Raw genomic sequence first — 17,367 nt, forward strand, 5'->3', positions numbered from 1 at the left:
TTCCAGGGAGGAGGAGGGTGGAAGGAGTTAGAGCAGATTGCTGGCTCCCGTTATGGAAGCAAGCTTAATAAAATTCATAGAAATATTGGTGGTTCTGCTGTGCTGTGCCAAGAATGTGTTAGAATAAAACCTTCTGAGCAGAAGGGAGAGATATAATGTCATCTTAGCCTTGATATGAAAGATCAGCCTTCATCTCCAGAAGCCTATCTCAAGGAGTGGTAACTAACGTATTTACTTTCCTTCCCTCTAGAGCAGGTCTCAGCACAGCCCTGCACAATTCATCACTGTCAGAGCCTCGCACAAATGGTGTTGGGATGACCCCGGCTAGCAAAGCAGCAATAGGATAAAAGATTGAAGAGGGAGGCATTTCTTCCTACCAGGGTTTTAATGACACCAGCACAATGCAGACCAGCTCAGTTTCTTCCATAGGAAAGCTACAACCCGCTCCTCTGGCTTTACTTAAAAAGAAGCCAGCTCCACCCGAGCCCATGAACCAACACATCTGGCCCTGCCACAGCATTCCCCAATTTTCCTCTTGCTTACCACACCATGCCAAAGCAATGGCCTCATGTCTTGTCACACCAGCAAAGAGCGCAGGGAGCAAAGCAGACCCCCTGGGATGATTTGTCAGAAAACCACACGAGCTGCAGTCAGGAGGGAGCAGCCCTGGAGCAGATGGCATTTTCCAATCCTGCTCTCTTTCCCCTCGAGCTTGCTCTGCCAGCAACAGGAGGAGGGAGAGGAAAGCTCTCTCACTCATTTCTCAGAGCTTATTTTGGGAACTGAGCAACCAGACCCTCGAGACCAGGGCTAGCTCTTCGCATGGTACTGATCCTCTTCCAAGGCTTGCTTTCATCTCCTGAAGTGCCCCTTCAAACCTCGCCTGAAACCCGCGGGCTTACAAAGTTAACCACGGCCAGGAAAAGTGGTAGGCACGTACACGCCTTCCCCAGATGCTGTTCACACTTAGCTTAAAGCTTGCCTCCCTGCAGACCTCGCCTTCGTTATTGCCAGTAACTCCCTGCCAATTTCCAACCTGAAACCCCCAAAGCAACCATAACCCCCCAGGAGGAGGTCACCGCCCTCCTCTCTTGGTGCTTCTTCAAGGCGGGCAGCCCCACCACCTTTATTCCAAACAGGCCCCAGCTATGACAAATGGTTTGCCAGCGTGGCATCTCTTATCTTAATAAATTTGTTATGTCAAATCTGTTTTAGCTTAGAAGGTAAAATAAAAACCTGCTCTGCCAACACACCCCGCGAGCAGAGAACCAAGCCAAGCCTTTGCTTTCCGTCGCCAGCCCCAGCAGGAGCTTTTCATCCTTAAAAACCGAGCCCAGACACAATCCAGCTCCCCGAGCTGCGACAGCCTTCAGCAGGCTGCCCACAGCAAGACAGAAAAGCTCAGTGTCACCCTGAGCAGACGAGTCTGTCAACACACAGCGACTGAGAGCTGTTCCGTGGGAAGGTGCCATCTCCACTGTTGATTTGACCATGGCTGTACCAACGCCAACAGCTCAAGTCTCTGAAAGATAACTCGTCTTTTACTCCAGGCTCTCGCAGCACAGTGATACTCCTTGTAAGCACCGCTCCTTGAGTCCCAAAAGCCTGATTAATGCTTGAACTTTGCCAGACCCGGTCCCTCCCTTCAGCAGCATTAGTCACTCAGATACTATTGCTCTCCCCCCTTGAGAGCTGCGCGTTCCTACAGGGAGCTAGAGGGGGGTGCTTGGATCCGTGCTCTCTGAAACCAAGTCATGCTCCGGAGTCCGCGCGCAGGCAGCTCGTCGTGCTAGTTGCCACCAGAACTATCGCAGCCACGCAGGCATACAAGAGGGCAGAAGGGAGAGTAAGTGTGTGTCCTCAGAGGGGAGAGGAAAGACTGCCTGGCACTCCAAGAGGCCTGAGGGCTGGAGAAAACACGTGCTTCGAGGGCACCACGAGTGCACTGAACAAGTCACAGTTAAGCACAGGAAGAGCTTTCCATGGAGGTTGAGGAATCTCCATCCTTGGATTTAACAGGAAGCCAGCAATAACAAAGGCATGGGGTGACAAGCAGAGAGGAACAGACAACTGACCTCCCGGGGACTGCCCAGAGCAGTGCCCCAAGATAAAAATCATCTCCCTGACACGCCACCAGCACTCTGACCGCTTCTGCACCACGGAGCTGCTCACGAAACACAACACCGGGAGAAAGGAGTGCAAAAACAAGTTGGTGCTTTACAACTGTGGTAGGACTGTTTGAGCAGGTCACCAGGGAGGAGAGCAGTCACATCTTCCTCATTCCTTGGAAGTTTGGTACAGAGCCAGCCCTGGTCCAAGTGCAGGAACAAGTGCCGAAGAACCCACCAAGTCCTTTCAGAAATAAAGGCACACTGATGTTAGTTGGTAACAAACAGGCTACGGAGGGAACAGATATAGTGAAATATACTATTTTATTGCTGCACACATGCTTATACATTTCTTCTTAAATATATTGTTGCTCTGATAAACTTTACAATCTTCTTAATTCAACAAGTGGCAAGTAGTAAATAAAACGGACAGAGGCAACAGAACACAAAAAGGACGCCGGCAACAGAAGAAAAATCCTAAGTTTTTTATTTCGTGATAAAATTATATGCAGCAAGAATAAAGTGAATTCCAATCTACTTTTTGACCTGGCTCATGTTAATTAGAGAGCTTGCCTGCATGCTGACCATCTGCTTATGCATGCTTTTTCACAGCCCTATTTTGCCAAAAGGGTGGGGGTTAAAGGACCCCGAGTAATTGGCCGACCCAGCGGGGCTCACAGAAGCGGCCGCTAAGTGCACGCGGACAGCCGAGGGGTTTGCTCAGCAGTCCATGAGGAACTGGGCTGCTGGGAGAGCAGATCAAAGGGCCATGCTGACCTTTCTTCCCACGTGTACAACCACAGCCCCACTCGCTCCACGCTTAAGGACACGGGAATGGAATTATTTAAGAGCAGCCATATGGAAAACGCTTCCCAGCACTGCTGCCCCTCCTCTGCTGTCCTCCCGCTTTGCCCACTGCCAGCGTCCATCCTGCTTAGGCAGCTGAGGCATCTGCAGAGAAAAGAATTAGCACATTCCTCGGTAATCCTGCTCCTACATCTTGTTCGGTACAAACAGAAGGCAAAGGCCACGTTCTGCTCTCTGGGGCTCCGTGCGAGCCTCGTGCGGGGCTGTCACAACCGTTGCTGTGGGAAGCTGACTACTGAGATGTCAGATGGGGAATTTATGCAGGAGAAGCAGAGGGGACGTGATAAAACTAAACATCCTGCTTATGTTCAGTGTCATCTTCAGCCATAAATGGAGGAGAAACACAGGGCAACTGAACCGGCTGGGCTAAGCTGACGGTTGTTTCTGCAGGCTTCATGAGCCTGACGCTTCGCTGAGCAAGAAAACAGGCAGCTCTCCTCTTCCACCTTTCTTTTGGCCAAATACATGGGAATTCATATTCAAGCTTTCCAAATAGCCATTCCCCTCCTCAAATCTACTGAGATGCCTTCACCAGTTCAAGTTGTGCTGGTCTCTTTGGAGGTCTTGTCAAAGCCAAACTAAGCTTGGAGATGGGCACAGACACGTTCTACACATCACACAACACACACACAGCTCCTCTCCACGCCACCACCCCAAAGAGAAGCGCGCTCCTGCAGCTCCCAAACAGCAACACACCCTGCACCACGCACCCGTTTCCCCCACCCTCGTATGGCTGCAGAAAGCAAACCACAACTCCTTATGCTTCCTCACAAGCTTTCTGAAACAGAAGTGAAGCAGCCATGCAGCCACTACCTCCCGTCACAAAGAGACTTGCTTGGCAGGAGAAACCAGTTAAACACAGACGAAAACGTGCACGGGCATCTGGGGTCCAGGTAGTGGCACTGCACCTCGTTCCTGCCCTGCCAGCCCTGCCTGCAGCTTCTGTTAGTGCAACTCAGTCCTGACGTGATTTTGCCAAATCCCAGCTTCTCACATACACCAGCTGAAGCCCAGTGCCGCCTTCTCACTGCAGCTGAACCCAGCCTGCCTAGTGCCCAAAGTCTGCCCACGTGAGCTGCAACACGTGCCAGGTACAGGCAGATTCTCTGAGCAGGGGCAGAGTTTGCAGTTCTGCATGAGTGCCTGACCAGGTGAGATCAGCAGGGAAGGAAGACCCATCCTGCCAGAATATGCGCACTTGTAGCAAGTCCCTGCCAAACACTGGATCTCCAAACCCTTTCCTCATCCGTGTGAAGCGCCACCACCATTACAGGAAACAAGACCCTGGAGCTGCAGGGAACCTGTGCCCAGTTCTCACCTCAAACACTAAAAGCACACTCGACGTGGATTATTTTAAACTCTTGCTGCACAGAGTGACCAAAATGACAACGTATATTGGTAATGGCAGCCCACCAGCTGTGCAAGATCCCCTGTGTGCTTCACACAATGCTTTTTCTTCCCCCCCAGCTCACAGCACTGAAAGTATGCCTGGCCCGAGCCTTGGAGACCTGAAGCTCTTGTAACATGCCATTCTGGAGATAAACAGCTCTCAGGGCAGCCTACTTGGCAGGGGGAGCTTTGTGCAGGCCTATCACCTGCTGATCGGTGCTGGGGACAAATAACATCATTACCCTCATGAGGAGTCTAAGGAGACGAAGAGATAACATGGCCTAGTGCAGAACACAGATTCCAAAACATTCATTAGTACAAACAGTGAATTTCCTGGAGAACAATGAACCTACAAGGCTGAGCAGAGCCAGAAGGTCGAAGAGTGGGACAGCTGCCACGCGGGAGACCCAAAAGGCCCCTTCTTCTTTCTCAGAAGACTTCTGGTGACCCCCCTCCCCCAACCCAACCAGCAAGTCAGTTTTGCTCCACCACAATGGACCAAGAGAAAGGGAAAAGTGCTGTTTCCAAGAAGAAGGTGTTTCCTTCCCCTGTTAGGGAGACAAGGGGCGCTCTCCCTTTTTTATGCACCAAAAGCTACTGCTTTCTAGGAATGGAAGGTCTCTGGTCTCTTCTGTATTACCAAAGATGTTTGTTCAGCAAAGCTTTTAAATTCTGAAGTTTTGCACCACATGCAGCACAAGGAAAACATCAAATTTTTGCTCTGTATTCCCCTCCTGATTGCATATACGTTGTCCACCTGTCAGAACTCAGGTATTGTAAAATCTGAGTTTTTCCACTCCTCTGAGTGTGGAAATCCAAATGACAACACTTCAAGGCAATGAAAAGCTAGGGAAGACCTGGAAATCACTTTGACTTTTTCCTCCTAACTAGAATAGCAGGTGAAAACAGCAGCTTCCACACAGCCAAGTGCTTCTATCTCTGTTAGGGAAGTGCTGCTCACCTTTGCCAATCTTATAATGCTGACAGTGAAAGAAAGAAAGGCCACCTTCTTTCTAATACACTTATTTGGAGAGTTTAATCCAGTTTTCTTCCTCTGCTGCTGGCAGTTCAACAAATACCCTGGCATGAACCAGTTTCAGCAGCGTATTATTGGGCAACAGAACGGGACGGGTCCTAACACCAGGCACAGCAAGACCCCCCGAGCAGCTCCCTCACCCCCATGGCTTGCAGTCTCCTATCAGCAGTGCATCGTACAAAGCAGCAGCTACTGAATTAGGCTGAACTTTGGGAGCTACTTCCGAAAAGAGACACAAAAACAAAGTAAAACCAAACACAAACCAGACATGCAAATGTCCAGACATAAATAAATTAAAAAGAAACCATGCCTGGAAGTGGATGGGAAGGAGGACAAAGTAGAGGAAAAGAAACATTCAGGGACTCAGATGTTCTTGCACTCCGAGCCAACCCACTGGGGGTTACGCAGGCTGCATATGACAGGCAGGGTTTGCACACATCAGCACTCAAGCCCTATACTGGCCAGGAGGTTTTCCAGAGCTTCAAGTTTCTGGTTGGCTTCCTCGATGGCACTATAAGTCTGCACATTGCTGGTGATGTGGAAGCGAATGTCATCGACCAGGGGAATGGAGTCAGTCTCCTGCCGTTCCTCCACAGCCTCTGCATTCTCCTTCACAGCAGCCACAAACTCCTCCGACTCCACCAGCTGGATGGGGCGGACAAAAACATCGTTAGGAAGACAAGAAGGTGGGTAAAGAGATGTAAACTGTTGGAATAACGTGCTCATCCACTTTTTAGAGATCTGCTGGGAGAAGAGGGAATCCTAAGGGCATCAAATCTTCCCGTGTCTCCTTCAGGCACTACTTGGAGATGTGCCCTGCTATTCACCTGAAGGAGGCAGCAATACTCCAACAGTGAGTGGCCACAGCTGTGAGTAACCTGCACCTCAAGCAGCACACTGTAATACCCACTAAGAATCCTTAGCTCTGCTATCGGGGCACATGAATATACATAATATTCCTTCCAGAAAAGCTCCCTAGCAGGAACCGGCAGTGGAAACCAGGAGATTCTGCCAGACACCTTTGGGAAACATCTTGCAACAGGCAAGGCAGCAGGCGCTTGTGCCCAATGCAGAACCGGGAGACCCAGACGACTCTGCTTCCACCACGGCTCTCAGCCCCACCACCACCAGCAGATCACAGCAATGCAGCTGCTCTGTTCTGTGCCCAACCTGACAGAATCAGGTCACCCATGAATGATTTTGCACCGAGTTCTCCAGGAACATGTGGTGTGCTGAAGGGTGAGAGGCAGCTTCCATCCGTCTGTGCGACCCAACTGCGCCTGGGCACAGTGGGCTGCTGAGCCCTGGTCTGTGCCATACGCACTGCCAGAATTTCTCCCCGTTGCCATCATCAGTGCATCTCCACGAGATGCTGGCAGCTGCTGATGTTTTAACAGCTGGGGTTGGCTCCATTTGTGCCAACACCCTTAAAAAGGTACATTGCCAGCACTGGGTCCAAGGATGCCCACTCAGGCTAGAAAAGAGGAAGAGGAACATATAAGCAAAGCTCTGCCTTGCCCAGTTACTACTTGGGGTATCAATTCAGCTTTCAAACCAAATTCTCTTTTCAGCAGCCAGAATCTGGGTGCACTATGATGTGTTTATCATCCCCAAGCAATACACTGAACAAAATAACAGCCCTAAAGTTACTTCCTTTACTGTTTTCACAAGCTAGAAAGAATTTCACACCTTTCAAACTGCAGGTGAAAATGTTACATTCCCATGTGAGCTGTACAAGCCACTTAGAGAGACCTGTCTGAGGACAAAAAAATAAATAAAAAAATAACATAGATTCTAGTTTGTCCTTCTGTAAGGCAACTTAGTCCATGAGTCCTGACACTTCAGGCTATAATCACTAAACGTAACGCTTAAATGGAGCCTCATAAAGAAAACTTCAGCATTAGATTAATTATTTCTGGCTGTTCAACAGCCAAATTTCCCCCATGAGAACCTCTACAGTTAGATTTGTCATCCTAAAGGAGAGAGATCATATTGACAACTCCATTCAATAGCAATATGCCAGGAAGACCACACTTCCCCACCCCGAGCAGGCTGTGTGTGAACACTTGCACACATTTCCTGCACCAAGCTCCCCTGCCAGCCCCATGGGGTTCTCCAGGCTGCAGCTGATGCATTTTGACAACACTGCTGCTGCTTTGGCCACGGTGTCTGAAAGCCTGGTGAAAGTCACCTACTCACAGCACTTGCAGAACTTTTGGGGCATGTATTTCACCCCATAGCCCACAGGGCTGTGCTAGACAGCCCCCAGAATTTGGCTTACTGCAGTGACATTCCCACCCTCTGTCCTAACTCACCACGAGTATTCCGACCCAACAGCTGCTCTTTTTCAGGAAGCACATAAAACCAGAGAGGGCAGCTATTTATCACAGACCACGCACAACCATTAAGTCTACAGCTCACTGTGCATTTAAATTTATGGGCACATGTGCTAAGCGCAGCGGGAAGTGTTTCTGCTACCTTCTCGATGATCTTTGCCATGTACTCCGTGCACTGGTCCTCCAGCCGGGTCAGCTGGAACAGCTTTGCAATCCTCCAGATGCTGACAACGTTGTCCTCATCGAGGATCTGCGCCAAGGTCCTGCCGCACAGGCGCTTGAGCCCGGGCAACAGGTACATGTCTGCCACGCACAGCACGTCGTAGGCATTTTCCGGGGACAGCTGGCAAAAGAAAGAGGGAAATTACTGCCCAATCCTACCCACCTCACTCATCCCTTGCAAACTGCCTTCTTTTGTGTCTTAACAGAGGTTCCCTGAAATGTTGCTTAGCCCAAACACTGCTTTGGAAAGAGAGGAGCTCATCCTTTCAGGGCTAGGTCTGCCACTTGGTCATTATAGAGTTCAAAACGTGGCAGAGGCAGCTTGCTCAGCATAAAGCATGAAGTTTGCCATCCTGCAGCTGACCTCCTAAGCACAAAGCAATGCTGAAACACTGAAGTGTAGCTGCATGCTGGCTGCTCAGAAATACTCAACGTGGTAACAGAAGGAGGTAGCTTTTAGCAGAGGTACTGAAAGCCTTTCAGGAGATTGGCTGGCAGAACAGAGAACCGTGTCCACACTTGGGCTTTTCCTCCCATTTTCTACTTCTGGATTCCCATTTTGTGAAAAACGTGCAAAATTCTCTTAAGTTCCTCCCTCAAACTGGCTCTGTGAAGCCAGCCAGCATTTCCTCCTGCTCACCCTGCCATTCTCTTCTCTTTTGGGAACTCCCAGTCTTATCAAACTACACCTGGAAGGTGCAAACCAGACCCTGAAAAGGGGAATGAGAAGTATGAACGCAAGCACTGCAGAGATCTAAGATCAAGGAACCCGCAAGCAAAAGGACAGCACACGACTCATCTCTGCTTCAAAGGCAGCTCTCAAAGCTAGCAGCAATCCCAGCAGGTACTGTCAGGACCAGGGCTCCTTGGAAGCATCACAGTATCAAAAGGAGGTCAAATCACGTGGGGCTTTCAAGCCACAAGCAAGTATTTTGACATATGCATCAGAGCCAGATGAAGCACTCAGAAAATTGTACCCCAAATAAATTGCATGTGAAGCCCAGCTGACTGTGGAACAGACTGCACATCAAATATTACTGGAGCTTTGACAGGCATTCAAACTGAACTAAATTCATGTACCAGATGCTCAAGTTCACACTGTTGTTAATGGCCTTTAACATTTTCAGGCTCTTGAGGTAGAGAACCAGCCTCCCATTTCCCTCTTGAATACTTTTGTTCCTTGCAATAGGAGGATAAAAAAATGCCATAGGTAATGCTGGAGACACCACCTCCAGCTTCACCCAATCTATCCTCCCTGGCTGGGCAAATCCTATTTTAGTCAGCCATCTGCGTCACTAACCTGGAACTAGAGCCACTTTCTGCACAGTTCTGGTCCCGCTAATGTGAAGTGCAAAGAGTGCACTTACCCACATGCATTTTGACAGCCAATCTGCAGCATACAGCACATCCTGGCTGGGGAGGAAGCACGATCACTTGTATCTAGAGACCAAGCCACACTGGTCTAGACTGAGGAACTATAACTCTAGTGCAGCACGGTGCACCGCCCTGAAAACTGCTCAGCAGCAAAAACACTGCTATCCACATCTGCACGTGTGGTTGCTCACTCTGACAACTGCAAAAGGCTGATTATTTCCTCCCCTACAGCTGTCCACACCGGTGTTTGGACACTCTACTCACAGCAAATGTCTCAGCAGTACAACACCCCGCAACAGCTGTGCAGAAGGATGCAAGATGTGCTAGAGACATGTCATGAATGCTATAGTGCCACAGTGATGTAACAAAGCTTTGGGGATTGCTGATCAAGTGCTGCTTTGTCCTTTCATAAGGCTCCAGGAACCTCACAAGCTGGAGGTGTTTGAGTCAGTAGTATTGATGGCAGCAGCCTCCTCCATAAACTTCCCTTGAGCCCACACAAATATTCTGATCAGCAACTTCTTTTTCTGCCTGGAACTCTTCCTGGGCTCTGTACATACTCTTACCTCCTGCTGCAAGCTTTGTCACTACTACAGAGCAGAAAAACCTTTAAATTCTTTGGAAAAAGAAAAGTGGAACCAAGAGTGTTGACATCTGGCTGGAGAAATACAGGGGCCAGGGAGAACACTCCACACATAAGTGTGAAACTTGAGCTATATTCCTGTTTTCTTCACCATTCTTCCTGGTAGCTCTCCATGCCAGATAACTCTCCAGAGAAACTCACAACTTAGCTGCTCAGTTTAAAATCCAAGCTAGTGCCTGTGATGGCACCATCCTGCACAAGAAACATGCAAGCAAGACCCTTTCCATTCGTACACATTGCTATTGCTCTGTCCTGCCCCAAGGCCAGCTAGGGCAGCTGAGGCACCCCTTGGAAAGCAGCAGCTGACTGGGAAACATCCTTCCTGTGAGCCATCATGAGCAAGGCAGGCAGACTGCAGTGGTGGAAGGCAACAGGGTCCCATGGCAGTGTGGTCTCAAGGTCAGGAGCATCTTCACAACCACAACACAGTTCTTGCCCTCCCTTCCTGCTCCTTCAGAGCACGGCTGAGGGGACACCACAGACAAGTGAAGCATCTGCTCTCTGGCATACCAATGGCAATCCTGCTCTTGCTGCCTGCTAAATACATCTCTCCCTACCGTGTATTCCTGGCTGCTGCCCAGAGGTGAACAGATCAGCAGAAATAAGGTCGCAGCTGCATGTGCTCTCTGGACATGGCACCTAACCCAGAGCATGAAAGCTGCTTTGGAAAAACTGACACTGGCAGGTGCAGCAGTCTCTGATCACTGCCCTACTGCTAGAATGTGTCCTGGCATCTTGTAGCTACATTTGTGGAAAGCATTTGCCACAAAATCAAAGCAGGAAGCTGCTTAACTGCTGAAATTTGCAGCACCTTCCACTAGACTCAAAATTGTGTGGGTTAGAGCCTGTGTGTCCCTGCTTGCAATACTGAGCACAGCAAGGCCTTGGTCTCCCAGCGGAACCTTCGCCCACCCCAGCAATAATAACAGTGGCAATAATTACTTGCTACAAATGGAAAAGTGGGCCATGATGCCAAGGGTAAATAAGTAGGAATCTCTTAACCTTTCCACATCTCCAAATGTGTTCGATCTGCCATCTACTGGCAGCTCCCCACCTTATCCTTCCAGAGCCCAAGGGGGAAATCTGCAAAGACCTGCATTTACCAGCCTGACATGCAGCACGAAACCTAATTTCCAAACTTTTGTCATTGGATGGAAGAGTGGGGATTTGCTTCCTGAATGTCACGCACATAAGCCATCTCCCTGCAGAGCTCACAGCAAGTCCCAGTACGTGGGCTCCTCAGACAGAGAGAAGTAGCAGAGTAGGGCAGTGGTATTTATGAAACCATCCCCAGGATGCTGCAGAAAAACTCTTCTGTGCACACCTCGGGAATTAAACAGCACAGGAGGAAAAGCTCTGTGGCTGGCCGTACCTCTGTATCATCACTGTAGATGTAGTAGAGGACCCGGATGAAGATGTCTTCTGAGATGTTGTGAAGAGTCACCACAGGGATGCTGGGCTGTGTCTGCAGCTCCTCACTCTCACAGAAATGGTCTTCAAGTAGTGCTTTGAAGTAATCGCTGCGACCACAGAAAAATGCCTGGAGAAGAAAGAAAGGCCAAAACTAGCAACTTGCCAAACAGCACTGCTGACCACCTGTCAGAGCAGTTCAAAGATATTTCTGAAGCTCAAATTCTCTAACTCCAATTCTCCCTATATTCCTAAGCTGCATCTTCAATCTCTGAGTGAGAGTTCTTCCTCCCTTTTTCCATAACTTACTTCTAATCTTGCCTAACCTCAGAACCAAAAAGCATTTGTAAACTTAAGAGATTCACAAGTAGCATGGGACTAGGGCAGGAGCTTGAGCTGCGGTTGGATCTCAATATCTATTCTTACTGGTAAGAACACTTGTATTTGTACTTTGATTTACTTGTAAATCAAACATTCCCCTCTCCAGGCACTGAACTCACAAACCAGCAGTAGGATGTTTGTCACTGTGAATGCTGTAGCTGAATTCATAAATTTATCTCCTCACTTCTGCAAGAAAGGCAGGGTTTGATGTTCTATTAAATGTTTTGGACACAGTCTCCAGCTGCAGCGAGACTTTGTGTTTTCCAGCTGATGAGGCAATGCTGCTTCTGCCAAGTGTATCCAGCACTGGATGAGTGGGGGAGACAGGTAGACTCATGGCAAAGAACAGAAGAACGAGGCATAGTGCAAGCACATACCTTATGGCACAAGAAGTTGTAATCTGCCACCCGGAAACACACATCAGGACAGCTGTTGAAGTTGTCGGTGCTGTCAAATGGCAATTCCCCAAAACCAACCTGGGAAAAGAAATCAGAAAATCCTGCCTTTAACATTCTTGCCATAAACATGCGCAGGACACTGAGTTTGGACTTCTTGGTCTTCCCAGATGCAACCATCCATCCGTTCTCTCAGCGCAACACACAGCACCAGAGATGCTCTGAATAAAGATTTCGCTGGGAGGGACTGGAGTCCACTCCTTGCACTCCTGATAGGGATATTCCTGGTGCAAGTTACAGCTGCTTCCCTTTTCAATGAAAACTCCCTGACCCTTCCATACACCTCCAGAAAGCATTTCTGTGTCACCTAGCAAGGCAGAAAATCAACTGGAGGTGAAGTTTATTTCACAAAGTGGGTATGATAAGCCTACAAGAGCTTAGGACTAGCACATTACTGTGTAGATCTCCAGGTGGATGTAGTAAAGTATAGATTACATAGATGTATAAACCATCTTAACATGGTTTGGCTACAATTACTGCTTCACTTGAATAATCTAACATTTCCAAAGCACATTTTAAATTTCTCATTTGATTTGCAGCCAAAGATAGTGTTGTTGCGGTATTAATACTCCAGTGAATTATTTTAACACCAACACACCTCCTCCCAGTCCCACATGCCAACAAAGACAGCACACACATAAAAAAAATCTGTTGGCCTTATGCTATTTTAAAGTGACACTTCCAAATATTTTCACTTCTACCTTATTCTGTGTTCGGTTGCTAAAAAAAAAAAATAAAGTTTGTATTTGCAGTCATGTAACCAGGACAATTAATCTCTGGAAACAAAAGTTTTCCCTGGTTCTTGCTTTCCAGACACATGCTCCTGTGCTGCCTGTGACAAGGAGTTTATTACCTCTGTCATTCATCCAGGAATGTTACATCCCAAATTTGTACCTGGGAAAATCCTGGGCTGACCACAAAGACCAGTCTCCCATCACAGACTACCTAGGCATCCGTTTCCAACACGCCTGCCTCGATCCTAACTGGAAGCAACACGCTTTCAGCTTTACTAAGAGGCCAGATGACTCCTCCCTCCAGGACTAAACAAAGGCACAGCCCTAATACCCTGGGGTGGTGCTCTCAGACTAGCTCAGCCTGTATGCAGTGGTGTTTCTCTTACACAGGTCCTGGGATGTGGCAAGGCACCAGGCTGGCAAAAGCTCACAAAACCGCCAAACGTGGCAATCTGGCCCCATTTGCTGTACTCTTCATCTGTCCACAGCAACATTTGGCAGCCTCTGCTTCCTAATCATATGTGAGTAAGCCCAGCAATGTTCAAATTGTGTGCAGGGCTGTCACAGTAATGCTTCCTCCCTACTGTGAGCCCTTCCCTTACATCCCCACCAGGGAACTTCTCTCCTGGAACAGACGCAGCCATCCAGGGAACACTCCACACCTGATCTATTACCTGCTTCTTACACAGCTCTAACACAAAGGACACCTCCAGTATCAGAGATGAGACAAACTGCCCCATCTGTGGCTTTCCTGGGTTGTTATTTTGCTGTTGTGTGTCCCACGTTTGGAGGCGATGAACAAACCCCAGCCTGGGATCTGCAGGCAGGCTCTGTGGCATCCCACTACAAAGGCTAGTAGCCACGGTGCAATTGCCTGCTCTATTTGCCCTGCTGCTATCCCCATTCTATGCCCACTGCTTCCATGTCCTCTCCTAGAAATTCTGATATGAAATTAAGAAAAAAAAAAAAAAACACCTTCACAGGCAAGTAGAAACAGGCTTTGCATGAGATGCCACTCTTCGCAGCACAAGTTTAGATCGACACATTGATTCCCCAGCTCCTACGGTCATCCATCCTTTGCTCCTCTTTCATTCCCCAAATGTAAATTTGGAGAAGGAATTCACGCCTCTGGGATGGACATGGGAGTTTGTTCGGCTCAGAGTTTTTTTCAAACTGCAAAATCCTACTGGCTCAAATTCCAGCTCCTAGCCTTGCCAGGTCGGCACTCTAACTGCTCAGGTTTACAAGGTCATTTCCAATTCATACGACAAAAGCAACGTCATGTCATTGTCACTCCTAGTCAGCACGAAGTGGCTTCACAGACTTTTTCCTTTTACTCCCCTTTTAAATCTCTACTACTTCTACTCTCCTCCCTTGTCACACTTGAGAAATTTCGCCTTGTCTTTTCTTCCCTGCAGAAAAACATTTTATTCCCGTGCCCCTGTTCAGGCAACTTCTTTAGCATACTTCTGCTCAGGCAAAGCACAGCTGCAAAGTTAAGTATGCTGCCCAAGAGGCACAAAACAGTCTAGCCTACAAGGTACAAACACTTTCACAGTATCTCATTCACCATGCAGAAATATTCTCAACACCTCTGTAGCACCAGACAGCGCGAACGCTCGCAGGATCTCCCTGCCACCAGAAGGATCAAGTCTTTGCTGCTATGAATTTGCTATTAGTGCCTAAATAGAAACGTAGCTGGAAGCAAAACCACACAGAACAGCTCAGTGACAGCAATTTGTACCCTGGCCAGGAGATTATCTCAGCAAGAAGATTCAATTGTAAATAAATGACAACACAAAATACAGGGGTTAGCGATCCAAGAGGAGATTACCAGCCCATAATCAGATGCAAGTGGACTGGATAAAAAATTTGGAAGCAAGTTTTTAATAGTTCAGTTCAGCTGCTTCTGCCAAACAGAGGAAGCAAAGCCCAGGAATAAGTACCAATAACTACACCACATGGCTGTACTGACATTACTTCCAAATGTTTCTACGCAGTACAAGATTCACCTTTATGCCAAAAATGACAAATGGCCACATTTTTTGTAGCCACACCAAATGTGGCTACAGATGGAAAGCACACTGTTTATTTCACGGCACACTGATCCTTCTACGTTTGATTTCATCTTATGTTGGAAAATAAGATTTCAGTTGAAAAGGAATGAAAAAACAGCTGCAAGGAAGTGATGTGCCTCCATGCTGGAAGTCCTGGAGTTTCTAACTCAGAGGTCACCGGGCAGGCATGAGATGACGAGCTAGGCAGACAGTGGAAAGCCACACCATTTTTGACAGTTGCCTGGCTTTTGATGGTACTTTACTTGAACCTGTCACTGCCAAATTTTATTGCAATAAAGCGATAAAGAAGTTGTGGTCAGAGAAATGCTGGTTCTTACCAGTTTAAAACACAACAGTGACACCCACCACGTTTTTAAATGCATACACAGAAAAAGTGTAACAAATGAGAAACAAGGCTGGAAGATTCTAAACAGGTTTAAGAGCTCAGAGAATAGATAGTTCTCTCTGACAAAGCCAGCAACGAACCATGATTGTATATCAAGTGTTAATTATTGGTTCAGTCACATATTTCAGCACCAAACCATGCAACTGAGATGCACAGAGTTTGCTGCATCATTCTAATATAAAGACATCACATGTAAATTATTTGTTCATAGTGAAATAGAAAGTGGCATACACCCCAGTTCCATGTGGTACGGCATTACACCATGTACAGCAGCTCAGAATGCCTCATCAAATTCTGGGTATTACCTGCACTGCCATCCAGAAATGCTGGGTTTTACCCAGAAGCCAAACACCAATCGTGTTTTGCATAAGCTAGAAAACCTTTACCTTTCTCTAGAGAACACAGATACTTGAACAGGACTATTCAGTTGTGCCTGATATTTTGAGTTAAATGGTTTGTATACTGTTCCTTGTGTGGTGTCAGACCCTGAAAGACTGAGGATTTCTCTGTCCAGGACAAAGATTTTTTATTCACAGAATTTACCAATTTGCAAACGTTAGGAAGAGATAAATGGGAATAGGATGATGACCTTTGTTTATATATTCTTTGTAAATTAATTAAAAAGAAAAAAAACCCTACAGAGAGAAAAACAGGGAAAACTTTTAGAATTTATTTGTCTTTAAAAAAGCACACATTTGTGCACGGCAGACAAAATTTCTACTGAATAGGCGTGTGCCCATGCCTTCTTCACTTTCACAGCCCTAACAAGACTAACGCTGTTGTAACTGCTTTCTTTCTGGTCTATGAACATTGCAAGAAAACCACAACTCACAGAGGCATTCATGGCACTGTCAGATGGCTGCATTATTCCAAGTTTCATATTTTCCTTCCAGTTCCTATTCTACACAAAAGAATTACATGGGAAGTGTTTCCAACCCTTGAGCAGAAAACCTTAACTCTGAGAGGAGTGTGGTATAAAGATCTAAGAACAAGCAATCAAACAGAAAGCATTACCTTTATTTGTGGAGTGACTTAAATTTTATGTAAATCTCCCTGTTCTGGGGCCACAATCCATTTTTTAATTCCTGGGGAGGTAATACTAAGGCTTACTTTTAGTATCACCACTCTTTATAGCCTGCAAGCATATAGGAAAGCTTACTGAGAGCCACAGACAAACACAAAGTTACCTGGGGGAGGGAAGTTACATCGGAACGATGTCTGCGTTGGTAGGTGGAAACCTGACAAACTACCTCCATAAAGAGCTCAGTACTCAAAGAAATGTTATCTGCCAAAAAGCAGCACAAAACACACTGGCATATTGCAGGTAAGAAACTCTGTCCCTCAGGTTGGTCACTCACACTCTCGCACTTGCATGCACACGCACGCAGTCCTGCATGAGCACACACACACAGCAAAGGATCCTCTCTACTTCATCAAATTCCCTGACATCTGCAGCGTACAGGTCTATTCAGCAGGAGATAAAAAGTAAAAAGAAAAAAGGCAATAAACTTTGCTACAGCACTCACTCATACAACCTCTGGGCATAGCAGCCACCAAAGATGAGTTCATGTTATTAAATTCAGTGCTTGCTATGAAAAAGAAAGGAAAAGAGGGCAGACAAAAGCAAAGTGAAACTACTGGTACTAGAGAAAGCAACAGATGCAAGGAGAATGAAGACCTCTAATATTAAACCTATTCTCCCACAGTTAGGTGCAAATACCTGCATATCTGAGTCTACCTAATAATCCTGATGGTATTTTAATGTAATGATCATCATTCTGTTGTCTGTGGACTGTTTCTAAGGATCAACAAGACATAATTATGAAAAACAAATCTATTGCCAGTCAAGTTAAATTTGCTTCATAAGGACTCATTTCTGTTGAAAATAGCTGGGGTACGAAAGCACCTCTCAGCTGCAGGGTGTCAGGTCCTAGCAAGTAAGCCCAGTG

General features: G+C 47.2%; 1 protein-coding gene across 1 annotated transcript in view; it reads right to left on the reverse strand.

Annotated features, from left to right (window-relative positions):
- Window positions 1–2,413: 2,413 nt before the first annotated feature.
- ABTB1 (ankyrin repeat and BTB domain containing 1) overlaps window positions 2,414–17,367 on the reverse strand; it is a 29,123-nt gene continuing 14,169 nt past the window's right edge. The window contains exons 9-12 of the mRNA XM_035337551.1: window positions 12,144–12,242; window positions 11,348–11,515; window positions 7,879–8,079; window positions 2,414–6,045 (exon numbers count right to left, since the gene is read on the reverse strand). Coding sequence (XP_035193442.1) covers window positions 5,839–6,045; window positions 7,879–8,079; window positions 11,348–11,515; window positions 12,144–12,242 — 675 coding nt within the window. The 3' untranslated portion in view covers window positions 2,414–5,838. The remainder of the gene's footprint in view (window positions 6,046–7,878; window positions 8,080–11,347; window positions 11,516–12,143; window positions 12,243–17,367) is intronic.

The sequence above is a fragment of the Oxyura jamaicensis genome, chromosome 12 (assembly GCF_011077185.1).
Source record: "Oxyura jamaicensis isolate SHBP4307 breed ruddy duck chromosome 12, BPBGC_Ojam_1.0, whole genome shotgun sequence".
NCBI classification, from domain to species: domain Eukaryota; kingdom Metazoa; phylum Chordata; class Aves; order Anseriformes; family Anatidae; genus Oxyura; species Oxyura jamaicensis.